The sequence below is a fragment of the Anopheles darlingi genome, chromosome 2, assembly GCF_943734745.1.
Source record: "Anopheles darlingi chromosome 2, idAnoDarlMG_H_01, whole genome shotgun sequence".
Classification (NCBI taxonomy): domain Eukaryota; kingdom Metazoa; phylum Arthropoda; class Insecta; order Diptera; family Culicidae; genus Anopheles; species Anopheles darlingi.
The window spans coordinates 20,217,092-20,237,614 of NC_064874.1; the positions used below are offsets into that span (position 1 = coordinate 20,217,092).

The 20,523-nt window shown below is 47.3% G+C and overlaps 2 protein-coding genes across 2 annotated transcripts in view; both read right to left on the bottom strand.

Moving 5' to 3' along the window:
• LOC125951971 (uncharacterized) overlaps positions 1–13,157 on the bottom strand; it is an 83,179-nt gene extending 70,022 nt beyond the window's left edge. Inside the window, exons 1-2 of the mRNA XM_049681132.1 lie at positions 12,692–13,157; positions 6,806–7,436 (exon numbers count right to left, since the gene is read on the bottom strand). Coding sequence (XP_049537089.1) covers positions 6,806–6,836 — 31 coding nt within the window. The 5' untranslated portion in view covers positions 6,837–7,436; positions 12,692–13,157. The remainder of the gene's footprint in view (positions 1–6,805; positions 7,437–12,691) is intronic.
• A 4,335-nt stretch (positions 13,158–17,492) lies between these two features.
• On the bottom strand, positions 17,493–20,162 carry LOC125948938 (ubiquitin-conjugating enzyme E2 G1). The gene is made up of 3 exons (XM_049675500.1): positions 19,449–20,162; positions 18,362–18,464; positions 17,493–17,896 (listed from the first exon to the last, which is right to left on the bottom strand). The coding sequence occupies exons 1-3, from the start codon at positions 19,492–19,494 to the stop codon at positions 17,542–17,544; spliced, it is 504 nt and encodes a 167-aa protein (XP_049531457.1). The 5' UTR covers positions 19,495–20,162; the 3' UTR covers positions 17,493–17,541.
• Between the last annotated feature and the right edge of the window lie 361 nt (positions 20,163–20,523).

The window sequence follows — 20,523 nt, forward strand, 5'->3', positions numbered from 1 at the left end:
TGCTGCTCGCAAATACCTTATTGCTCTCTCTATAAAAGGCAAACACCATCATCGGCAGCTTCCCGGGAAAACGGAAATGAATTTCGTTCTGCCGAACGTGCATTTCGGTACGATAGTAGGATGTCGAAAGGAAGTACAAAAAAGTCTGTATCCAGTGCAATCTGCAGGCACTGACAATGGCATCAGCAGTGTTCTGTTACAGCAGTGTTGTCGTTTCATTGGAAGCACTATGCATAAATATACTATAAGTACTATAAAAATACTAACAGACTTCACAATCACAGCTACAACAACAATTAGCGTACACGAGACGGTTCAGTAGCCCAAGAACAGCTCCAAGGCGGCCAACGGAACGATATGGTTGTCCTAGAATTCGGTCCAGCATTCCGTTTGCTTCCCACCTTCACAAACCTACAAATTGTAATGAATGCCGTCAGATATCTACCCCCGAGAAAACTCCACCATCAAGCAATTTGGGTATAACAGCCGACGACGACGATTACAATGCTAATCATGAAGCATGGAGTACATGCCAGCGAAACCGAACTCAGGCTGGCGCAGGGAACGATTCGGCTCGACAATTCGATTACTACTAGTATCGCTCGTTCCACCATCTTGATCTCGTCTTCATTCCGAACCAGCGGCCAACTAGTGGCGTGCATTAACCCGGCGTGCCGATTACCGAGTGTGTGTGATGGTGGCGTCCCATCAAGATCAAGATAAGCAGCATAAGCCACAGCGGCGGCCATGAGCTTGTGTAAGAGAATGTTGTGGGTGCAAGGGAGAAAGCGAAAGGACGTTGTTGTTGGTAGCGGTTCGATGGCGATTCAGCAGCGAGTGTGATCGACCGTAAAACCGATTGCAACTGTTACTGCTGTCGGCGGATGTTGCGGCAAAGCCAGAGTATTCACCTGTCCCCTGGCACGATCAACAATCGCTGATGCTGTCGTTGATTCGTATCGATATCGCTTCTTGCTGGTATCAGTTCAGCTGGACGAGTAAGAATCAATCTCAGCACAACAACACCAAGGCGTGAAGGCGAAGTAAGGCAATCGGGTTAGCGGGGCAACAGTGGAGGGCCTTGCAATGTTTATCCATTTAACACTTCCGCATGAATTGAACTTCGTAAAGGACGCGCGTGCATCGTCACTTAATGAAGCATCCCAAATGTGGTACAATGTATAGCGCACCACCACTGTGTTTCCATACAACTAATGGTACTAATTTTCAAGCTTAAACTTTGAGCGACCCTCAACATTCTGCTAAACCGTTTAATTTAACCAATTTAACACTCAAATGCTAACCATTTAGCTACCTGCTTCTAACTGCAATACACGAAATCGTGTTGTTTGTCTCGTTGTTTTGCTGTTCATATGTTTCCCGAAAACGGCTACGGCGCGCTAACGGCACTACTTCACACCAAGCTAAGATGCTTTCATCCGGCAAGAGAATTAGTAAACGTTTACATATCTTAGACGATCGCGCCATTGTAAGGAAAACAATTCGTTAGTAAGATCAACAATTGTGTTTCCCATAATCGCTTTTCATGCATGAAATGCTTCGCTCAACGCGAAGCCCCTGTACACAAGACTCATGCACTGCCCGGTACCTTAAAGCGACACTAGCACCATTCATGCAACAGGAAGTTCTGCTCGTTTGGCACCAAATTGCATTACAGTTACTGCTGCTGCTACTGCACACCCGTCTTGCTACGCTCCTTCCGACGGATTCGCATACACTGTCGTGTGCAGGTCACAGGTGCACGGTGCTGCGAATATAAGGACACGCTGAATGCCGTGCTGCCAGAGAGTTGATTCAATTCGGACGAACGATGGAGATGGATTGGTAGGATTGCCTTATTCAATCAAATGCCCTGATCCCAAACCCTTTTCACGTTCGATTGCTCTTGCAAACGAACCGATATTCGAACTTCCGGGGCGCTCAAACAGCCCAAAGGTGTTGTAGCAAATTGGAAAAAAGGGTAACAAGAAGCATAACTGAACGCCTATCCGCATCGGGACACCTCCCGGATATGGTTATGACCTCGACCCACTTCCGATCTTGCGTTTAATCTTTGCGGTCGGTGCTATCATCGTAGCCACGGAACGTAGGATTGTGTAATGAGCGAAACTTTCAGTGGGTCTATTTGAAGTCAAGACATGCCAAAGTCCAAAACTCTAAACGAACAGTTTCGTCAATCGCCCCTTAGCGACTGCTAAAATGGGAAAAGAAGAACTCACGTCCATGCGACCGTTCCGGGACCACTTTGCATTGCTTTGGAATATGCTAAATTCAGCTTTAAATTCCAAAAACAGCCTCTTACGAAACGAAAAGAAAAGTAGAAGCAATGTAGAAAAAAAAACACATCGAACTGTTTGCCCTGTATGCTACGCCACTCGGTCACCGCATGTAACCGACTCCAGCCGGATCGGGGCTGCTTGAGAATGCTCGAGATCGCTCGTTTTAGAGGCACCTTATCTCGAGGCATGGCTGTTCGAATGCAGCTGCCCAGCTTGCTGCCGGATCTATCAGCAATCGTAGGTCGCGGAAAAGGCCATCACTGGCAGCGAAGCGGACGAAACGAAAACGATTCCACTTACGATCGATGTTATTCCAGGCTCGGTGCCCCTAGTGGCGACTGATAATGTTGTGGCAGAAGAAGAGGGAATACGTTGGTGCGCTACGCAGCAGTGTACCGTAGTACCAGCAGTGTACCGTAGTATGGGATACGTTTTGGCCGGCCTCCAAACCCTTTCATCGAATATCGTGAATTACTTCGATGCATTTGGCAAGATTTACGACCGCGACCAGGACTTTCATGGACCACGTTGTTGCATATGGCGTTGCTATGGGGACAAAGCGGATTCCAGGGCACTCTACACATAAGCCAGCGCACGTTTAGCGATAGCAAATCATACACTTTTGGAATGGGTTTTTTTTTTGCTGATAAACTAAGCTGGACTATCTCACGTTGTGGTTCCATACATGCTCAAGGTAAAGTGACACTAAACAGTTGAAGAGTTTAATGATTTCATTATGAAAATATATCAACACCATCACTGAAATGTTGCGACTGTGGAAACGGTGGTACTTCAGACGAGTGCGTCCGCCACAACGAAGCCAGAAAGCAGCTTCCACGGTGCCGCCACGAGTCTTGCCACAATGAAAATGATTACGCTCTCGCATCCGATCGTGACAATAGCCCCCTTTAATAGCCAAACAGCTTCCCTGCGGTACACGGGCCGAAAGGGCCGAAGCCATCGCAGCAGGTAATTAATATATCGCTCCCGCTCCCACGAGAAAACACCCGGATTAATGACAGCACTTTCTGGATCGCACGGACGCAGCACCGCAGGTTGGCAGATCACCAAGGTGGTAAGAGCGAGCTGCGGAGAGCCGTTCGGGCTATGGTATGCTGTCGGAAGGGCTAATGCTCTACGGATCTAAGTGAGACAAATGGGTTCATCAATTATGCGCGAAGGTTACAAAGCACCTTCCGCCAAATATGGTTACACGGTGTCGGTGTCGTCGTTGCCGTCGTCGCCGTCATGAGGTGCGCCGGAAAGCGAGATCCCGACTCGAAGACAGTAAGACGGCAGACAGTCGCTGTAGCCAGTCATTAGCATAGAGCTTCGTCTAGCAACCCGCTAGTCTCGTCTCGGAGCCGGACTAGGTGTAGCTGTCACGCACTACTAATGATGGAGACCCGTAGTAAGAACTGATCGGACCAGAAAGCACCTCAACCCCCAAGCATTCTGGATCAGCCTTCGTTGTGAGCATTCGCGCGCAACTGTGTGAGTGCGTTCGCACACAGTGCCGTCACCAATCCATCACGGGAGTCTTGGAAAGTTGATATGCTCGTTGGCGGGTAAACCCAGTTGACAGGTTTAATTAGCCTCTTGATGAGTCGTTGGTCTCGGGCGTCGCCCTACAATGAGCATACAATGTACCGTCAAGTGCAGCATCGAGAAAAACGCAACAAGCAACCGGACGGTTCCCACCGGATCGTACCCTTTTCTCAAATCGATACAAATCGATTATGCATTCACCGATGTGGCGTAATAAATGCCAACGAACATCTGAACTGCGCTGCATGTGCTCACGTAAACTAATCTGCTGAAATGGATACCCTCAAGCCCCGCGCCTGCATCAGTAAGAGGGCACCGACCATCATCTGGCTCGCCATCACACCCCGGAGACGCCAGTACACCAATTGACCTCCGTAAACCGCGGGTGGAGAGGGTGGAGAGGGCGAACCAGCATCGTTATGAAGCTCTCGCCTGCCAAGAAGATCAAGTGCAGAGAAGCGAATTGCTTCGTCAACAGAACGGGTCGCACATCCATTTGACTCCGGCCGGCGGGCCACTCGTGCACACTCGTCGTTAATTGAGAAGCGCTTTCCGAACCGAACCACCGACTCCCGATGATGGAACCGGTGATGACGTTTAAGGTCCCAGTGCCAGCGAGACAAGAGAAGTATCCATTTTTGAAATTAAACTGAAGCTGCAGAAACAAAACGAAAAAAAAAGGGAATAACCCCACCGAGATTTAATTGGCGATCGTTTGACTTGTCGGTGAGAAGTGGGGTAGATCCGCTTTCTGCTCGTACACACACGCCGGGCGTTCTAGCTCGATATGTATGCTTTTGCCGCCCCAACCTGAGCCACCCGGGCCCAAACATGGCATCGGTCGGTTGTCCGCATCTTTACATTTGCGGTTACTCGTCGCTTCGGTCGCTGGTTGGATGAAAAATGTATTAAAATCAATTCCACTTTTTGCTCCACTTGCTCCCTGCGCGCCCGGTTGGCCATCGCCGGATCGCACACGTTAGCTGCCAGGGCTGAGTAATGAGAAGTGCATACCAAAGTGAGAGTCATTCAGCGCGAAGGGAGAAGAGTATGGCATGTGAATGCTGCTCGCTTGACGCGATCCATGCGCGAAATGCTGCTCGCAGTGGAGGAACTTTTAACTCGCTGCTGACCGCGGTTCCCACCTTCGCGTGGCCCATATATTGCACCCACATCCCAACCATCCGTTGATACCATTTTAATGAACACAACCTTACCGTCATCATCATCATCCTCCTCGTCAACGGCAGCAGCAGCAGCATCATGATCGTCAGCTTTTTCCCAGAGTTAACAATTCCGATGCGATGTGTGCTTCTGTCCGTGTGCGTGTGTGTGTGTTGCTCTCTAGGGCTACTCTTAGTGCCGCCATCGCGAGTGTTGCTAACCGGATGGGGAAATGGGAAACGAAACGTTTTCCCTATGTGGGTTTTTTTTTGTTTTCGTAAGTTTGCTCGTCGCGGAGGACGGGGAAAACCGGGTAACACAATCTAGAACGATCGACCTGGCTGTCGGGCGGTCGAGTGTAATTTATCACTATTATCGCATCGATTACAATGCACCCGGACCGTGGGGGCCATCTGGGCCCCAGGACGAGTTGCAACGGGTTCGGTTTCATTTTACAAACACAAACAACACGAAAAGGATATTTCTTTTTTACAATGAAATTACACAACCACGCGGGACGTAGGCGAGGGTCTTGTGACCCACGCAGCGGTGTGTTAACTGACCTAACGGTCCGTTAGATGGCATATGATGGTTGTTTGATGACCCAATTCGTTAGTAGCGGCAGGACTCGCCTCGAGGAAACGAGTGCGGCGCAGCTGGGTTTGTTGGTTCACTTGAGAGCGCATTTGAACCTGACACAGTTTACCAAGCGCCTTTCCTAACCTTCTCTGCAAGTAAGTGGATCTTATGTTCTGCAAGTAACATCCGCTAGTCAGAGCAAGCAAGCAGAGAGCTTGACTTTTTTTCCTCATAGTTCAAACGGTTGCGTCGCTGGGAGAAACGACAAATTTGCGAGTCCTTGAAAGTTTCGCCCTTACCTCAGCAGCATTTTATCTTTAAACATTCCAACGCTTTTCTCACGGTGCCACCAGTGGCGCCTGCCTCACTCCTTACCAGGACTAGGGATATCACTTACTAAATGAAAAAAAAAACAGCTTCTACGGTACTTCGAGGCCATCGCTACTCTAGAACGTGCAGCGAGTACGAATTGCAATCCAAGAAGTGCTAGCACATACCCTGGTGTCCGGACGACACCTGTCGATGGTACGACAGTGGGAGTTTTGTTGAAAAAACCACCGGCCGCGATCATAAGACGACAACGGGGACCTTACAAAGGACCACCATTCTGTTGGAACCGGTGGTCGCCGCTGTGTTGAACAAGATTATCGGGAATTATTTCCTGTACGTGCAAAGCGACCGTGGGGAAGATGCTTGGTCGGGAACACGCCGTGGAACGGATTTCGCCTCCATTCGTTACGGCGTCTGGCGGTTTTAAGCGCCTCGAGACTAATGAAAGCTCGAGTTATGCGAAGCTGCTATCAGAATAAATGGCGCTAAATTGGGCAAAACGCACACACTTGGAAGATTTTTCTCTCACTCTCTCCTAATGCTAAGTACTTCATCCTTTTAAATGTGGTTTTAAGACATTCATGACCGTCGGCAACAAAAAAGGAAAATCGTCTATGAGGTATTTAACATCAACGGGTTATGGCTTATGAATATACGTTAAAGAAGTTTATTTGCATTTCTCATCGATCGACCAACAACTTCTACCAAACATTTTTGGCGTTCTTGGCCATTGAAAACCATAAGTCCATACGAGAGCTGCTGCGGTGAATCACCGCAGCCAATACGCATTTAGCGTTAATGATGGCGTGAAGGCCAACGCACCACACCCAGTCGGCGGGGGGGGGGGGGGTTTCTAAAAATCCAGACACATAAGACAAACTCACCTGAATCAATAGTGGCCATCGATGGCGGCATCGATCGCTGTTCAAAGATTAACTATTAGCACACACATGCGCCATTCGGCTCTGCTTTTGCTTGCGTTGCACTGGCCGCTGGTCGAAAAGGTGCGTCCCGTGGCTTCGTGGCGACTGGCAAACAATTCACCGAAGAGACTCCGTAAAAGCCAAGCCCCTATACCCGGTTCGCCAACGCCACCCGGCAACGCAGGGCTATGCGGTCAGCTGTGGAAAACAATGTTGCACTAAGGATCGTCGAGATCGGCAGCTAAGATGGATTCGAATGATGGCGTTGAAAGCATTCCTTCACGCAACCCGATGCTCGTACTTCGTACACTTCTTTGCTCGGTGGCACCCACGGGATATCTTGGGTTTCCTTTTTCTCTTTCCCTCTCGATACGCTCGCCACTTTTTCACCTTCGATTAACTTCTACTTCTTCAGTTGATGGTGCACAGGACGTCAAACGAAACACTTCCTGTAAAGATGGTTGGATTCACTTGAAACACAAGAAAACTAAAACTTATTCACAAACAGCTAGTTGATGACGATGGCACCGTCAAGCCAATGATTGCAATGGTTCCCAATGATCGGAATACATTTGGTTGATCCATCAGGGTCCTGGGGATGATAAAAATGGTCAGATTAGAGCCATGGTGTCCTTTGTATAGGGACGAAACACAAAGCAGATCTATAAATAACGTGGAAACTATACGCAACAGCAGCTGTTTCTTCTGCCAGTGCAACCGTCGGTTTACCACCTACACCCAAGATCATTCGGTGTGCTGCGAAACTCCGGGACTAAAAGGACATGCCCGCAAAATCCGGCTTGTTCCGGGTCCGTTGGCATGTTTGCGTAATTCTACTCACAGGACACCGTACGAACGTCCTGTCGGTGGTGAACCGGAGGGAAGCAAAGAGCCGCCATTCATTATTCAGTGCAATCAATAGCGACTGGTACCGGCCACTGGGTCGGGCCACTGGTCGACCGACAAAAACGGGCTCTCAAATTGATCACCTTTACCATCGGGGAAAAATAGCTCTACCACCACCTAATGTAGGGGTTCAAGCAAAGTAAGGATTATGTTATTTATCCTACTCCTACATTCTGGAGCTTATCATACTTAAACATTCATGAAGGCACGAGCTGCAACCGGGTCCCCGTTTTCTTGATAAGCTTTTAATGCGTTATTGCGATAGATTACTGTGAGTATGTGATGCACGCACTGTCACTATGTTGTCCACTGTCAGTGGATTACTTCCACTGAAACGAAATGTCTTTTTTTTTACAACGAAAATTTGCATTCATTACATCTTCGCCCGAACCGAACTGGACATAAAAGTGCAATTCATTAGCCATCATTTGGCGCAAGAGTGGTGTCCATCATCCATAATCATAATCATCATTTGCAGGATCCAGGCTAAACACCCAGGATACACATCTCCCCCACCAGCAGCAGCCAGCAAGGACGGAGCAGAAGGTGAAAGAACGTAATGACCCGGAACGGCCGGGTGCGAGTTGGTTCCTAAGTTCCTTCCACGTGGATGGTACCACCATAATCTGCCCTGCAATAGGCGATGGAGCGTGTGTACTTCATTAGCGGGCAACGCGGGCAACCGTCTTCCTGATTAGTTCTGGTGATCCGTACCAACTCACCGCGAACCCACTAAATCCCGCAAGGCGGAATCTGTCACAGAGTGTAGCGCGTGTGTAGTGCTGGGTTTGTTGCCATCGTGTCCATCGAAACCTCGAACACCTTCACTAAGCCGGGAGGAAGGGAATCGTGGGGTTAAGCGAATGTGCAGCGACCATTGCGAACGGCGCCTCTACGTCAGCATGTACGCAGCCCGACGCCTCGGCAAATGCTTCATTAGCTCACATTCGAAGAAAAACATTTATGATGCCGCCGCCTGGGTGAGTAATGGCCAGTAATGCCACCAGCGATGATTTACACCATGCACATTCTAATTATCTCTGTCGCTCGCCGAGTGTAACGTCTTCGGTGCTGGTGGTGGAATCGGCACGTAATTACAGGATAGCACAAGCAAGCCGTCCTCCTCCTATGTGGGATGACGACTAGCGATTAATCTCATCCGAAGCGCCCACCGACCTTGACATACCAATCGACCGTACCGTGGTGCTGCGCACACGACGGCATGCTGACATCTTCACGTTAGCACATTCAGGGGCAAAGGCATACCCCGGAGAACGGCTCATCGTTCTACACAGTTAACGATGGGTTTTAGTGAATGCATTAAAAAGTCTCAATTATGCGAGCTAAACTCGCTAACCTAGAAACATGGCGTGGGTTGCGGGTGAGCTTTTCGAAAGTGACTCCAAGAATCCATCTCAAATCCTACAACGTTGACCAACCGATGAGATGTCCCAAAAAAAAAACAGCGGCAAATTAATTGTGATTTTTATCTGCGGAAATGGTCAAGCGGCTTCTATCTAGAATCATCACCGGTTAGTTCTCGACGAATCTGGTAAAATCCATCACTCCCCCTTGTTGCCAAAAACTTCCGCGAAACGATGCTGGATTCTCCAACCTACATCCACTTTCAGAGAAGGACTCAGCTCAAAACGAGGGTCTGCCGGCACTCATTCACCGGTCGTACCGGGGCACCAGACCTATAATGAGTCGTAACCACTGCTTCATTGCGTTCGTAGGAAACTGATGGCACGTGGGAATCACCCCCACCTGTACGGGTCATCTGCTGCCATTAAGTTGATAATGCGTTTGACGAAGGTAAACTCAAGGTATGTCCAGCGAACGTCAAACCACAGGTAAGCACTATAGTCACAGCTTTTGACAAAATAAACACGGGTTCGTGCAGATGTACGAGAGAGGGGCCAGAGGGGGGTGGTTGACAGAATGGTCAGCTCAAGGTAATTAAACTGTTTTCGGTTGATTCGTGCTCATCCTAAACGATGGCGGCTGCTCTTGATTGAAAAATATAAAATGGACTGTCAGATATCCACAGTAGCTTCATAGTGTGTGGGGCATTTTCCGACGATTGTTCTGCCAAAGAAAAGTTCTTAATCATAACTGACCTGAACTTTGGCAAAGAGTCAATCTAATGGTTTATCTAAAAAATCTGACAGACAAGGCAGCATCTTGAGATGATCTTGAATATCGAACACTTACGATCGAAAAGCGGCCTCTTGCTAAACGCCACTAAGAGGCAACAAAAACGAGCTTAATTGTATGGTTAGCGAACTTCGAGAAACGATTTAAATGGAGGGCCAGGCCATCATACAGCCTCTATCGACATGATTTGTCAGCTCGCTTGATCCCTCATGATCCCTCAGAGCACTGGGGCTCGGCTCGGACTAGATTGCGCTTCAGCGCTTGATCCCTTTGCGAATTGACGTCAATTTGTGGGGTTTGAAAGCACACCACCGCGTAACACAACGCACTTTGCTACTAAAACAAAACCCAAATTGCAGCTTAAGCTCGTGCTGCTCTGGCAGCGGATAACGCGAATCCAATAACATGCCCGATTCGCTTGACGACGCCGAAAACGACGGCGACGACGATGATGATGATGATGATGACGATGGTCGTGGTTGGTTGATCGATCAAAAAGCATGACGCTGCAAAGCGGGTTACTCCTGGACCCTTCCGCGAAACCCTTTACACGAGGTTTCCGTTGGTTTTATTTTTAGTTTCCGCATCGGATTTTTGTTCTTGGTCCGTTTTTTCGGACCTATGGGGCACTTTTCGGGGCAGAATGCCACGGTTAAGCTCTTTTTCGGTTTCGGCAAGCTCAGGTTAAGTTAAACTGAGTTGAATGTTTATAGTTGGAGGTATGAAATGGTACGCCGGAGATATTAAGGCTGCGAAGGACATAAACAAGAATTTATTCCAAAACTTTAGTGAGTGTGTTTCCCATGCACCATCGCTAGTAGCATGTGCATTGCATCTGGGAACTGAAGCTTTGCAGCGTAAAAAATCTGGTAAACCCCGTACTTGTACTTGGGCGGCTCTCGGTTTCAAATACCCACACGCTCCTTTTCCTTCGCGTTGTTTGACCTTTATTTAGCTGCTGGTGGGTGTTCGGAGTCGTGAGCATTGCTGCTAAGGACCGATTATCCGAGGGGATAATTCCATGCGCGATTGCAAATACCACCGCATTGCCGAGTATTGGTACCTTCCTATCTGTAGCATACTTGTAGCACGTTCGAGCATTTTATCGTGAAAATCTAACGCACTAACGATTTAAAAACCAGACCTTCAGTTTCGCAAAAAGAATAACTTTCTTTCTTGCATGAATACTTCACTCTTTGACAACAGCTTCAGCAGCTGTACAATCTACTGCGTCAAGTATTCCAACCGCTCCTTCTCCGGCCGTTGAAGTTGGAAAGGGAAGCCTCCCCAGCACGCTGGGTGTGACACGATAGGTGGTGATATGGAAAATATGGCAACCCTCCCCCATTTCATGCATATATGCATCTGGTGATGATGGAATCGTTGCTGTAACAGCTGTTGGTGCGACTGCTGCTGCCGTTCCCGCATCGGGATGTATTGACATGCCGGTGTCATAGTTTGAAGCGCTTTGTACATTACATTAGTGAACTCCGTGGCGTTTCGATTGCCAATGCGTGCCGCGGATATACAGTGAACGCTAAAATATGCTTCCAATCGGGCCGCAAATGTCACACTACTAGATTTCTTATAAAAGATCAAGAGAGGAAAATATGATCTGTTACTTCAGTACAACTAACAGCAAGCCGGTTGGCGTACAAAACGCAACCGCACTGTATTCACGTGCGCCCTTTCTCTTCCGCAAAACCTTTAACGAGGGGGTTTAGTTCAGAGGTTTGAAAATGCATCATGGTATAGCTTCAAGCGAGGGTGGCCACTCGTTTCGCTGGCGAAAGGTAATGGAACAGGTTACGATGCCGGCACCGTGTTACTTTTACTGCGGGTGGAAAACCACCGCTCATGACTATCAATGCGCCCTATAGGCCATCAGTAATTCATTCGCCCAATAACGGCACACCAGTTGATGTGGTAAAAATACTACAATAAGCGCCGCTGCAGGCGGTACTTTCATTATTTTAATCGCAAATAGATCGATTAATGTTGTCTATTTGAAGTACGTTCGCCAGGAAGGCTTAAGCTACGCAACGAAACCCACCAGCATCTCGAATATTTCCGTCCAGGAAGATCCCGGTAGTCTTTGCCAATTTGCATAACCTTCGTCTCACCTTCTTAAGAAGCTTCTGCCGCGAACCATTCACGCGTGAAGTTAGCTGAAATGATTCTAAAATATCCCGAGGGATGGTTAAACCCCGTCCGCTCACCAAATTCACATAATTTCATGCTTTTTATGAGCATTAACGAATGCGGAAGAGCTTAAACAACCGGTAGCTCGGCCGACCTCTTCGAGGACGCACCATGATGAGCAACAAAAGCAATCATATGGGATTTAAGAGGGAGGTAGCACTGTGACTTGTTCACCGTTTCTTTTCTTCGCGCGCCAATCAGTCGCAGGTTCCATTGCTTGAGCTTCATCTCGTCATCACCCCGCCTTCACCTGAGCATTAACTGGCAAGCAGAAGACGAAGACGTAGATGACGACGATCGTAAGGCGCTTTTGTGAAGTTGGATTTAACGTTTTGTGTGTGTCTGTGTTCAATAAGCTCATCATCTTTACGCAATCGTCAACCGATCGGTGGTGTAGATGATCACGGATGACAACACAAAGCCACAACACGATCAACATGGATGGGGAAACACACTCCAGAGCCAAACGACAGCAAAAAAGATGTTTTGAAAGACCAAACAACAAAACAGAGCAAAAACGGAAAGAGCAAACACGGATGGGAAGAATAAGAATACGCTTGTGGTTGTTGGCGCTTTCCGTACCAGCGAGAGAGTAGACGACAGCAGCATCGGATTGGGGCCGCCGCGTGGATCCAACACACTTCTCCGCTCGTTCGCCACAGCAGCAGCAACAGCATCAGCAGGTCACAGCCCGTAGCCGGTTTTGCGCGTCTTCCTACGTTTACATACAAGCCTCAACCAGTCAGCCGGGCTGCTGGCCAATCATCGAAACCAAACAAGCTATTCTACACCCATTCAAACACACTGTACACTACCGCATGCACGCACTCACGCACGCACGCACGATACCGAACCCCCACGTGTGCGGTCGTGATTTCGCCGTTTTTTTGCCGTCACCGAGCCAGACAAACACGTCCGGTTTCGTTGGTGTCTCGGTTGGGTAATGTTGGGGGTTTGGAGACTCACTAGTACTCGTCACAATCGCGCGCGTTTGCGTCCATCGTTGGGGCAATCCGTTCCGTCGTTACGCCACGCGCGCCATCGCGGCTGTATTCGAAATGAGAATATGTGCGCCGCGCAGCTGTCCCGGTGCCATGAAAACGAGTTGAAAACGAAGCAAAGTCTGCCGAAACCTATCCACCTATGCAACGATTCCTCGAGCGACCACCATACCGTATAACTTAAAATCCGCTGTTTGCTTATAGATGGGCTTATCGTGCAGCTGTTATATATAGGAAGCACTACTTTTTTGCTTCAATTTAAAGAAATCGGCTGACGTATCTGATAAAATGCTTGTAGAGGCCTTGGTGACAGGGCACTATCGGAAATTACATGCAGAGAAATGACCACTGCCTTTCTTTTGACTTGAGTGACAAGAGGCGTGAAAATCGACCCAAAAATGTTGAAGGCCATGAATGGCAGACTCTTTTATGTAAAGATTGGTTAATCAATGGAAAACCCACGAATAGATGTATAGGCAGTTGAATCGACGTCAAAACACATATGAAAATGTCAGAAAATGACATCATCAAATGAAAAAATCTTTTGGTATACTCAAATTGCCCGAAATATGGGTAAAATGTATTGCTTTCTTTTAAAATAATGTTAAAAAAAACAGCGGATTCAAGGTTTTCCATTTTCCTCTCTCTATTGTAAAAAAATATCAACATTTTTTATAAAACCACTCGTCGGGGCTGCCTGGCAAATAGTGTAAAGATTAGGAGTTCAGATTTTCCGCCCGATCCGTTCAGTAACGGTCTTGGAAAACGTGGAAATTTGAAAAAAGGCACGTGCCCGCCCAACGTTTTTGGAAGGTTATGGGTGAGGGGGTAAGGAGGTCCACTTCGGAAATTCTCTCTCTCGATTGTTCGGCTCGGTTCGGCCAAAGAGTTTATACTGCACGGATTTGGGAGTTCACCTCGGTTTTTCTCGCTCACACTTTGGTGCGAGAGCGTGAGAGGGATACTTTTTTTGAGCTTCGTCGTTGACCCCGTAGAGAGCGCTAGTGGTGAGCTTTTTTTCTCTTTCACTCTCTAAGCGAGAGCGAGAGAGAGCTATCTTCGGCTATCTTCGGCAAAAGTAACTCGAGCCGAAGTGGACCCCCACACCCCGTCACCCCCTAACCTTCCAAAAACGTTGGGCGGGCACGTGCCTTTTTTCAAATTTCCACGTTTTCCAAGACCGTTACTCGACGGATCGGGCGGAAATGTTGAACTCTTAATCTTTATACTATTTGCCAGGCAGCCCCGTCGAGTTTTTATAAAAATTGTTGTTAGTTTTTCTAAACTAATGACCTAAAACTGTTGTTTGAAGCAAACTCGTAGCAAGCATCACTTTTCCAACTTCAAAAACCGGTCAAAAATCGAAAAATGGGAAATTCTTCAAAAAGGACAACACAAGAACAAATACGGAATGAAGTGGGTGGAGAGGGAGTTAGTACATGCATTCCTCCCTCCCTCAAAAAATACAAACAAAAACACGCATGATGAAGAGATTTCATATTTTAGTGTTGCTAAAATCGGTGAAGCCGTTTTCTGTAAGAGCCTAGTGCGCACTTTTACCCCCACTTTACTCTACATGTGATTGACCAAGACTTACGTTCTATCATCCGTCGCGAAGAGGTGCGAATTGAAGAGATACGTTTCTGAAGTTCGCATCAGCTGAAACACTGCAAAGTGGCCGCTAAAGGTATACTCCTTTTTTAGCGGTCAATGCCTTCCATACACCAGCACTGAATTGCAGAAGGAGACATCGATGACCGACTCACGTCCAGACATCGTTTGGTTTACAATTTTTTTTAATGAAATAAGAGCATCTAAATGTATGTAACCGCAGCCAGATACAATCCATCTTTATTGGTACTGGTTTCCAATTGGTTTTTTATAATGTCTCACTTTTACGCACAGCTAGCCGTATGCACGGTATTATCCCAATTTGCGCAATGTTTTATATCTTTGCCCCTTGTCGCAGCGTATCTTCTCTATTTCATTTATCATTTGATTTACCAGCAGTGGCGGCAACAGCAGCAATGACGATATCTGCCTTTTGTTAGCGTAACAGGACTTAAGAGAAATGGAGGATGATGATTTATAGAGTGATGAGAGGCAATCTCGCTCATTGAAACTGATAATTTTCTGAACCCAATAGCTAACGCATTCCTTATTGCGACCACGATCACCAGCAGTGTTCATCCATTAACTAAGTAGCGTCTTCCGTCCATTTCAAGCCCTGCTGAATCACACATTGAGAATAGTAGTAGAATGATTTTCGCGAGCAGCATTTCCCACATGCTTTTTTGCATCGCATTCTCTCCTGTAACCCTATCTACGCTGTTATCAGCTAGGTGTTCCAACGACCATGTACTGATTGCCACGATTTCTCTTAGCTGATACATTAACACACGCACAATACGCTAGCTCCAAGCTTTGCTGTAGTCTCTGTTCTTAACGCCTTTTAGATGTTCTCCGATTATGCGCGATCGTTCAAATGCCATATAGCTGATCTGCTACTTTCGGTTTGCCACATCGTTACTTCTCAGTCGGGTGTGCCCGTAGCTCAATATGCACTTTATACTCAGTTGGATTATGTTTTTTTCTTCTTTTTATTGCTCTCACCATTACCCGCACACATCAACCTTCTTTAGCCATTCATAATCGTAGCATACCCGAATGGTTTGCTCGCGCTAACGCATCGTGTTTCTGCCGTTATGCTTTTGTCTAATCGGCGATAACGCCGTTTACATTAAGCTGCCCTTACGATCTGAACCAAGTCTTACAAGATGCGCGCCTTACTAAATGTTCGTTTGCTATTTACAATATTGAGCGACTAAGATTGCCCCCTCAAGGATGTGTCATCAGCATGGACAATCAGAGGATAAGGGAGCAAATGATAGTAAAATGCTAAATTATAAAATAGTTTTAATCACTTATTGATTCGATTACTTGAATTGAATTTTTTTATCTCAGTGTCTCGGATGAACTACACCTGCGCTCGAGTCCACGCAAAGGTGCCAAATGAAAAGATGCGAAAAGGAGTATAGCGTGTGCATGGCTGGTGCCCGGAATAGTATTATGCTTCATTACGCTTCGACCGACCTACGGAATTAGTGGGTAGCAGGTTGCACTGATACTTCACAAACAGCTTAGCGATGCTTTGCAGGAAAGCCCACAGTTAGACAATACGGCCACATAGATCTATTTTGTTCGTACGGCTTGTTTTAATTGTGCCTCAGCTGTCCTTTTTATCGGTTCTTTTGTTTGAGTTCTGTTGCCTTATTACGTTTAGCTCTGCTTCTCGTGTTAATTTAGTAAAATGTAGTACGTTAAGTTCCTGAGTTGTCCCCATCCATACATCCGGTACGCTTCCAATCGTTGCTTGGTGCCATCATCTTCTCTATTTCTCGTTTCTCTTTCGCTCCCTCAAAAACTATCAAAAACATGCAGCTGCTATGCTCGTCATTCTCCACACTACGGGTTATTCGTACAAGGAAATGACTACATAGTCCGTCTTATGATTTTATTTTCGGATGTTTATGACGTGATTTACCTTACCGTTTTCCTGCGTTAATTTAAACCCTCTGAAGTGCAAGAATATTAAAGCAGCCTGCAAGAGGTCGTTGCGAACATGTACAGCGACACACGACTAGTTTAATTTAATCAAATAGAAAGTACATAGAAATGCTCAATATAGATGACCATTCGATCAGTCACAGTCCCTTGACGACCGATTCCAAATCGATTGTCTATGGAAAAACATCCAAACGATGTTGTAATTTAAATTTTCTTTTAAAAAAAGTATAGAAACATTCAATGCGAACGATGCCATGATTCTATATCCTTTTTTGCAGCATACCAGTGCCCTCCAAAAAGTTGAAAGCAATTGTTTCCATTTCATCTTGTTTTACTTGGAAGGCGATTTTACAATATAAAAAAAATAGATAAAAGAGCCGAGCAAATGCAGCCGTACATCCTAACTGCCACGATTCCTACCATACGATCACAAACTGACCACAATCCACTGCGCCACAGCAGCAGCACTACCATCATAATGTCTTCGCCTACGAAGCTCATTGCCAAACTGCACAACTCTTTCTCTCGAGCCGATCTCTTGCTCGATAACTTCTTCGTTCTGAAGCTATCTGCCGTAAGCTCGCTCAGCGCCTTATTTCGGTAGACCAGCAAAGCGCAACCTTACAAAGCGACCGTGCCTCCGATTCGCTTCAGCACAGTTCTAGTAATACTAGTCATAATAGTGCACACAAGACGGTTAACCAGTCGTGGGGTTCGGGCGTTGTTGGTTGCAGCGGAGCGATTGATCCTTTCCGAACGATGCTATTCCCGTGATTTTCTTTCGATCATACAAGGTAAGGATAATCGTACAATAGTTAATTAATAAATATAAGACAATTTAAAAAAAAAGTATTATAAATCCTACTAACAATCTTCCTGACTCTTTCGAACACATCGTGCTACCTTTCGCTTAAATTCGGGATACGCCTCTCGCCATTCCTTCGCCGCATCCACGTTGGCCGGCGATTCATCGTTCGGATCGGCCAGCATCGATATGACCGAAATCAGAATCGTTTCCACGGTGTGCACGGGCAACCAGCGTTCCGACGCCTTCTCGTAGCCCCACTTATCATCGCCAGGCTCGTGCAGAATGCTAATGCATACGTCGCCATTGCGATCGATGTTCGGGTGCCAAATCTCTGTGACAAACTTCATCCTCGGGGGCCTTAGCGGGTACTCCTTGGGGAAGTGCAGATGAGCCTTGAAAAAGCCACCCTCACTAAAAAAGATAAACCAGAGAATAGTGAATTAACGATAAGTACGCTAGGCATAGGATGGTATCAATTCACAAATGGGAAAAAAAAAACATTCAAACAAATAAAAAATTAATCGCAACCATGATTCTGCAGCCGGTTGTTCAGTACGGCGAGAAACTGTTCCAAACCGTAACTTAACTAGACTCAATCGAACTTTGCTTTGCCTCAACTATAGGACACATGCATTTGGATGATTTAATGACAAATGTTTTCTCGTTGAGGTGTTATCACATTCCTTGGGAGATGCTTGCGGAGGGAGTTAGTGAGTCGGTTTGAGCAAAACGGTGTTGTTAATGTTCACACATGCGGATGGTTTTGAGGTCACGCATTTCATAACATTAGGACAAGTTTGCATCATCATCATCATCATCATAATGCTCAATCACGTTCCACTACGTAGACAAACTTTGGACAGCAGTTGCACTTACTAAAGGGTATCTGGAGGTCCGATGATTAGTACTTCCCATCTGAAGATGTCATTATCGTCGATCAGACCGGCCGAAAATCCTTCGACAGGATTTTTGCTCAATTCTAAAATAGAGAGAACATAACCGGAAGAAATCATTAATATGCAAGTCAGTTGATGGTATAATTTGCGGCACATCCACAGACGTTTTGCGCTGCTGAATCGTAATTCAAGAAGGGTCATTGGTCGAGAATGTACGGATGGGTAGCCACACAAGCCGTCGGTGCGTGTATGGGTGCGTGTATGCGTGAGATGAAGTTCATCGTCTGCCGGCTCCTTCTTGGATCGAACATGCGTTAACATGGACCGCTTAGCAGAAAATGGACTCGGCATCTCTTTCGCCTTTGCGCAACCATTCCAGACGAGAAAGCGTTTTACCATGTGTCTCGTTGCGATGGCAAATTTCTTGTGTTTCTTATGTTTCTTTTTAAATTTTTCACATTTCAAGGACATTTGTGCACCACCACACGAACGGTGGCACTATGAGCGAGTCGTATGCTACCGGGCCCATCGAAGCAACCGAACCAACACACCGATGCTCTGTGCGCTACCCCATCATCTGTCGCAAAACAAAGAGTGCTGCTGGTCTGGCCAACCGTAGCATCGCTGGGAAATGGAGAAGAAAGAACCCGCAGCAGCAGCAACCAACATCGGTGGCAAGGTTTTTGCGAAGAATTTGCCAGAAAAACCCATTGGAAGGCAGCCGCCTGCTGTACGAGACAACTTTTCTCGAATCATTTTAAAGACGCACGTTCTTGCGCAAGGAACCTGGCTCCCCGTTTTACCTTTCCCCCGACTGAGACGCGAAACTTAGCAAGCGAGGAAAAGAAGAAGCCCCATCGAAACCTTGGGATGGAATGTGGATGATGAGCGAACCGAAACGGAATACATGACACAAATTGTGTGCTTATTGATTTTCATCCTTCGCCCGACACGGCCGTCTGATCCGGCAGGAGGGGAGGACGGCCAAAGCCGATGACTAACGCGAATTTCATACATGCGGCAGGACATGGTTTCCCGAGCCTGACCGGCGACTGTCCTTTACGTACCTGCCAACTGTTTCTTGAGCAGCAGCGAAGACTGAGGTTCTGACATTGGACGTCCGGGAGTTGGTGGATGTGTTGCGGCCGAGTGCTGGGAAGAAAGTCTTTTTCTGCAGCTGCTGCTGGTGGCCACTAGGCTTTTTCTCGGGGCACGGAGATGGGTGATGCTGCTCTAATTCTCCGCTGTTTCTGGAGCCCTCCTCTAGCTGCCTCTTTGTCTCGCCTTCAACACGTACGCACCACAGGCCGAGAGCCTCACTTTTTTTTACTCGTCGCGGTCGTTCCCCTTTCCGGACTGGTTCCGAGTTGTGTCCGTAACTGTTTATGCTCACTGTCCGGGTTCGTCTGCCCCCTTTTGCTGGACACAGATTTAGACCGAGGGAAAGACGGGCCCCTCTACACTCTGCGCACGAAAGAACGAAGGATTCTGCAGGCCAAAATCGGGGATTCACCGAGCGCGGAGGTGGCGGCTGCAGAGACCGGAGGGACAAAAACCGGCAGGACCGAGACTCGGAGCAAACGCGGCGAGGCGAGAGAAATCGATGCGGATCGAAACGGGGCACCGGGCAAGGGCTCACGTTAAATCGCCGGACGGGATGGACGGAACGCACACGAACTGTTGGCCACCGCGATGGTTTTAATTAAGTTGGATTTTTTGGGAGTTTTTGAACGAAAATCAACTTCGCCTAAGCGTGATGGCCTCCTAAGTGAGTGAGGGAGCCGTACTACCGAACGAACGAGACAAAAACTTCGCTGCTGCGGTTGGTAGCCCTGCTCGGTTGCTTCCGGAACCGATTCGGGCTGATCGTTTCGTCTCCGCGCCTGTCAAAATAACTGCTCGAAGCGTATATCTCACGCACCACCTTCAAAAGTCGACCAGTTCGAGCGCGCGAAATTATTTGTTTACACCTCGGTGCGAACGCAGGGTTTTTTCCGCGTTAAACAGTTCTGGGAACGTGGATTTTGTTTTATCGATGATAAGTGCATTTTAAATGAGTTCGTTTGTGCTATTCGAAGCCATCGATACAGTGATTAGCAACATTCGCCGCGCAGTGCGGTCCAGGGAACAACCCGAACAACC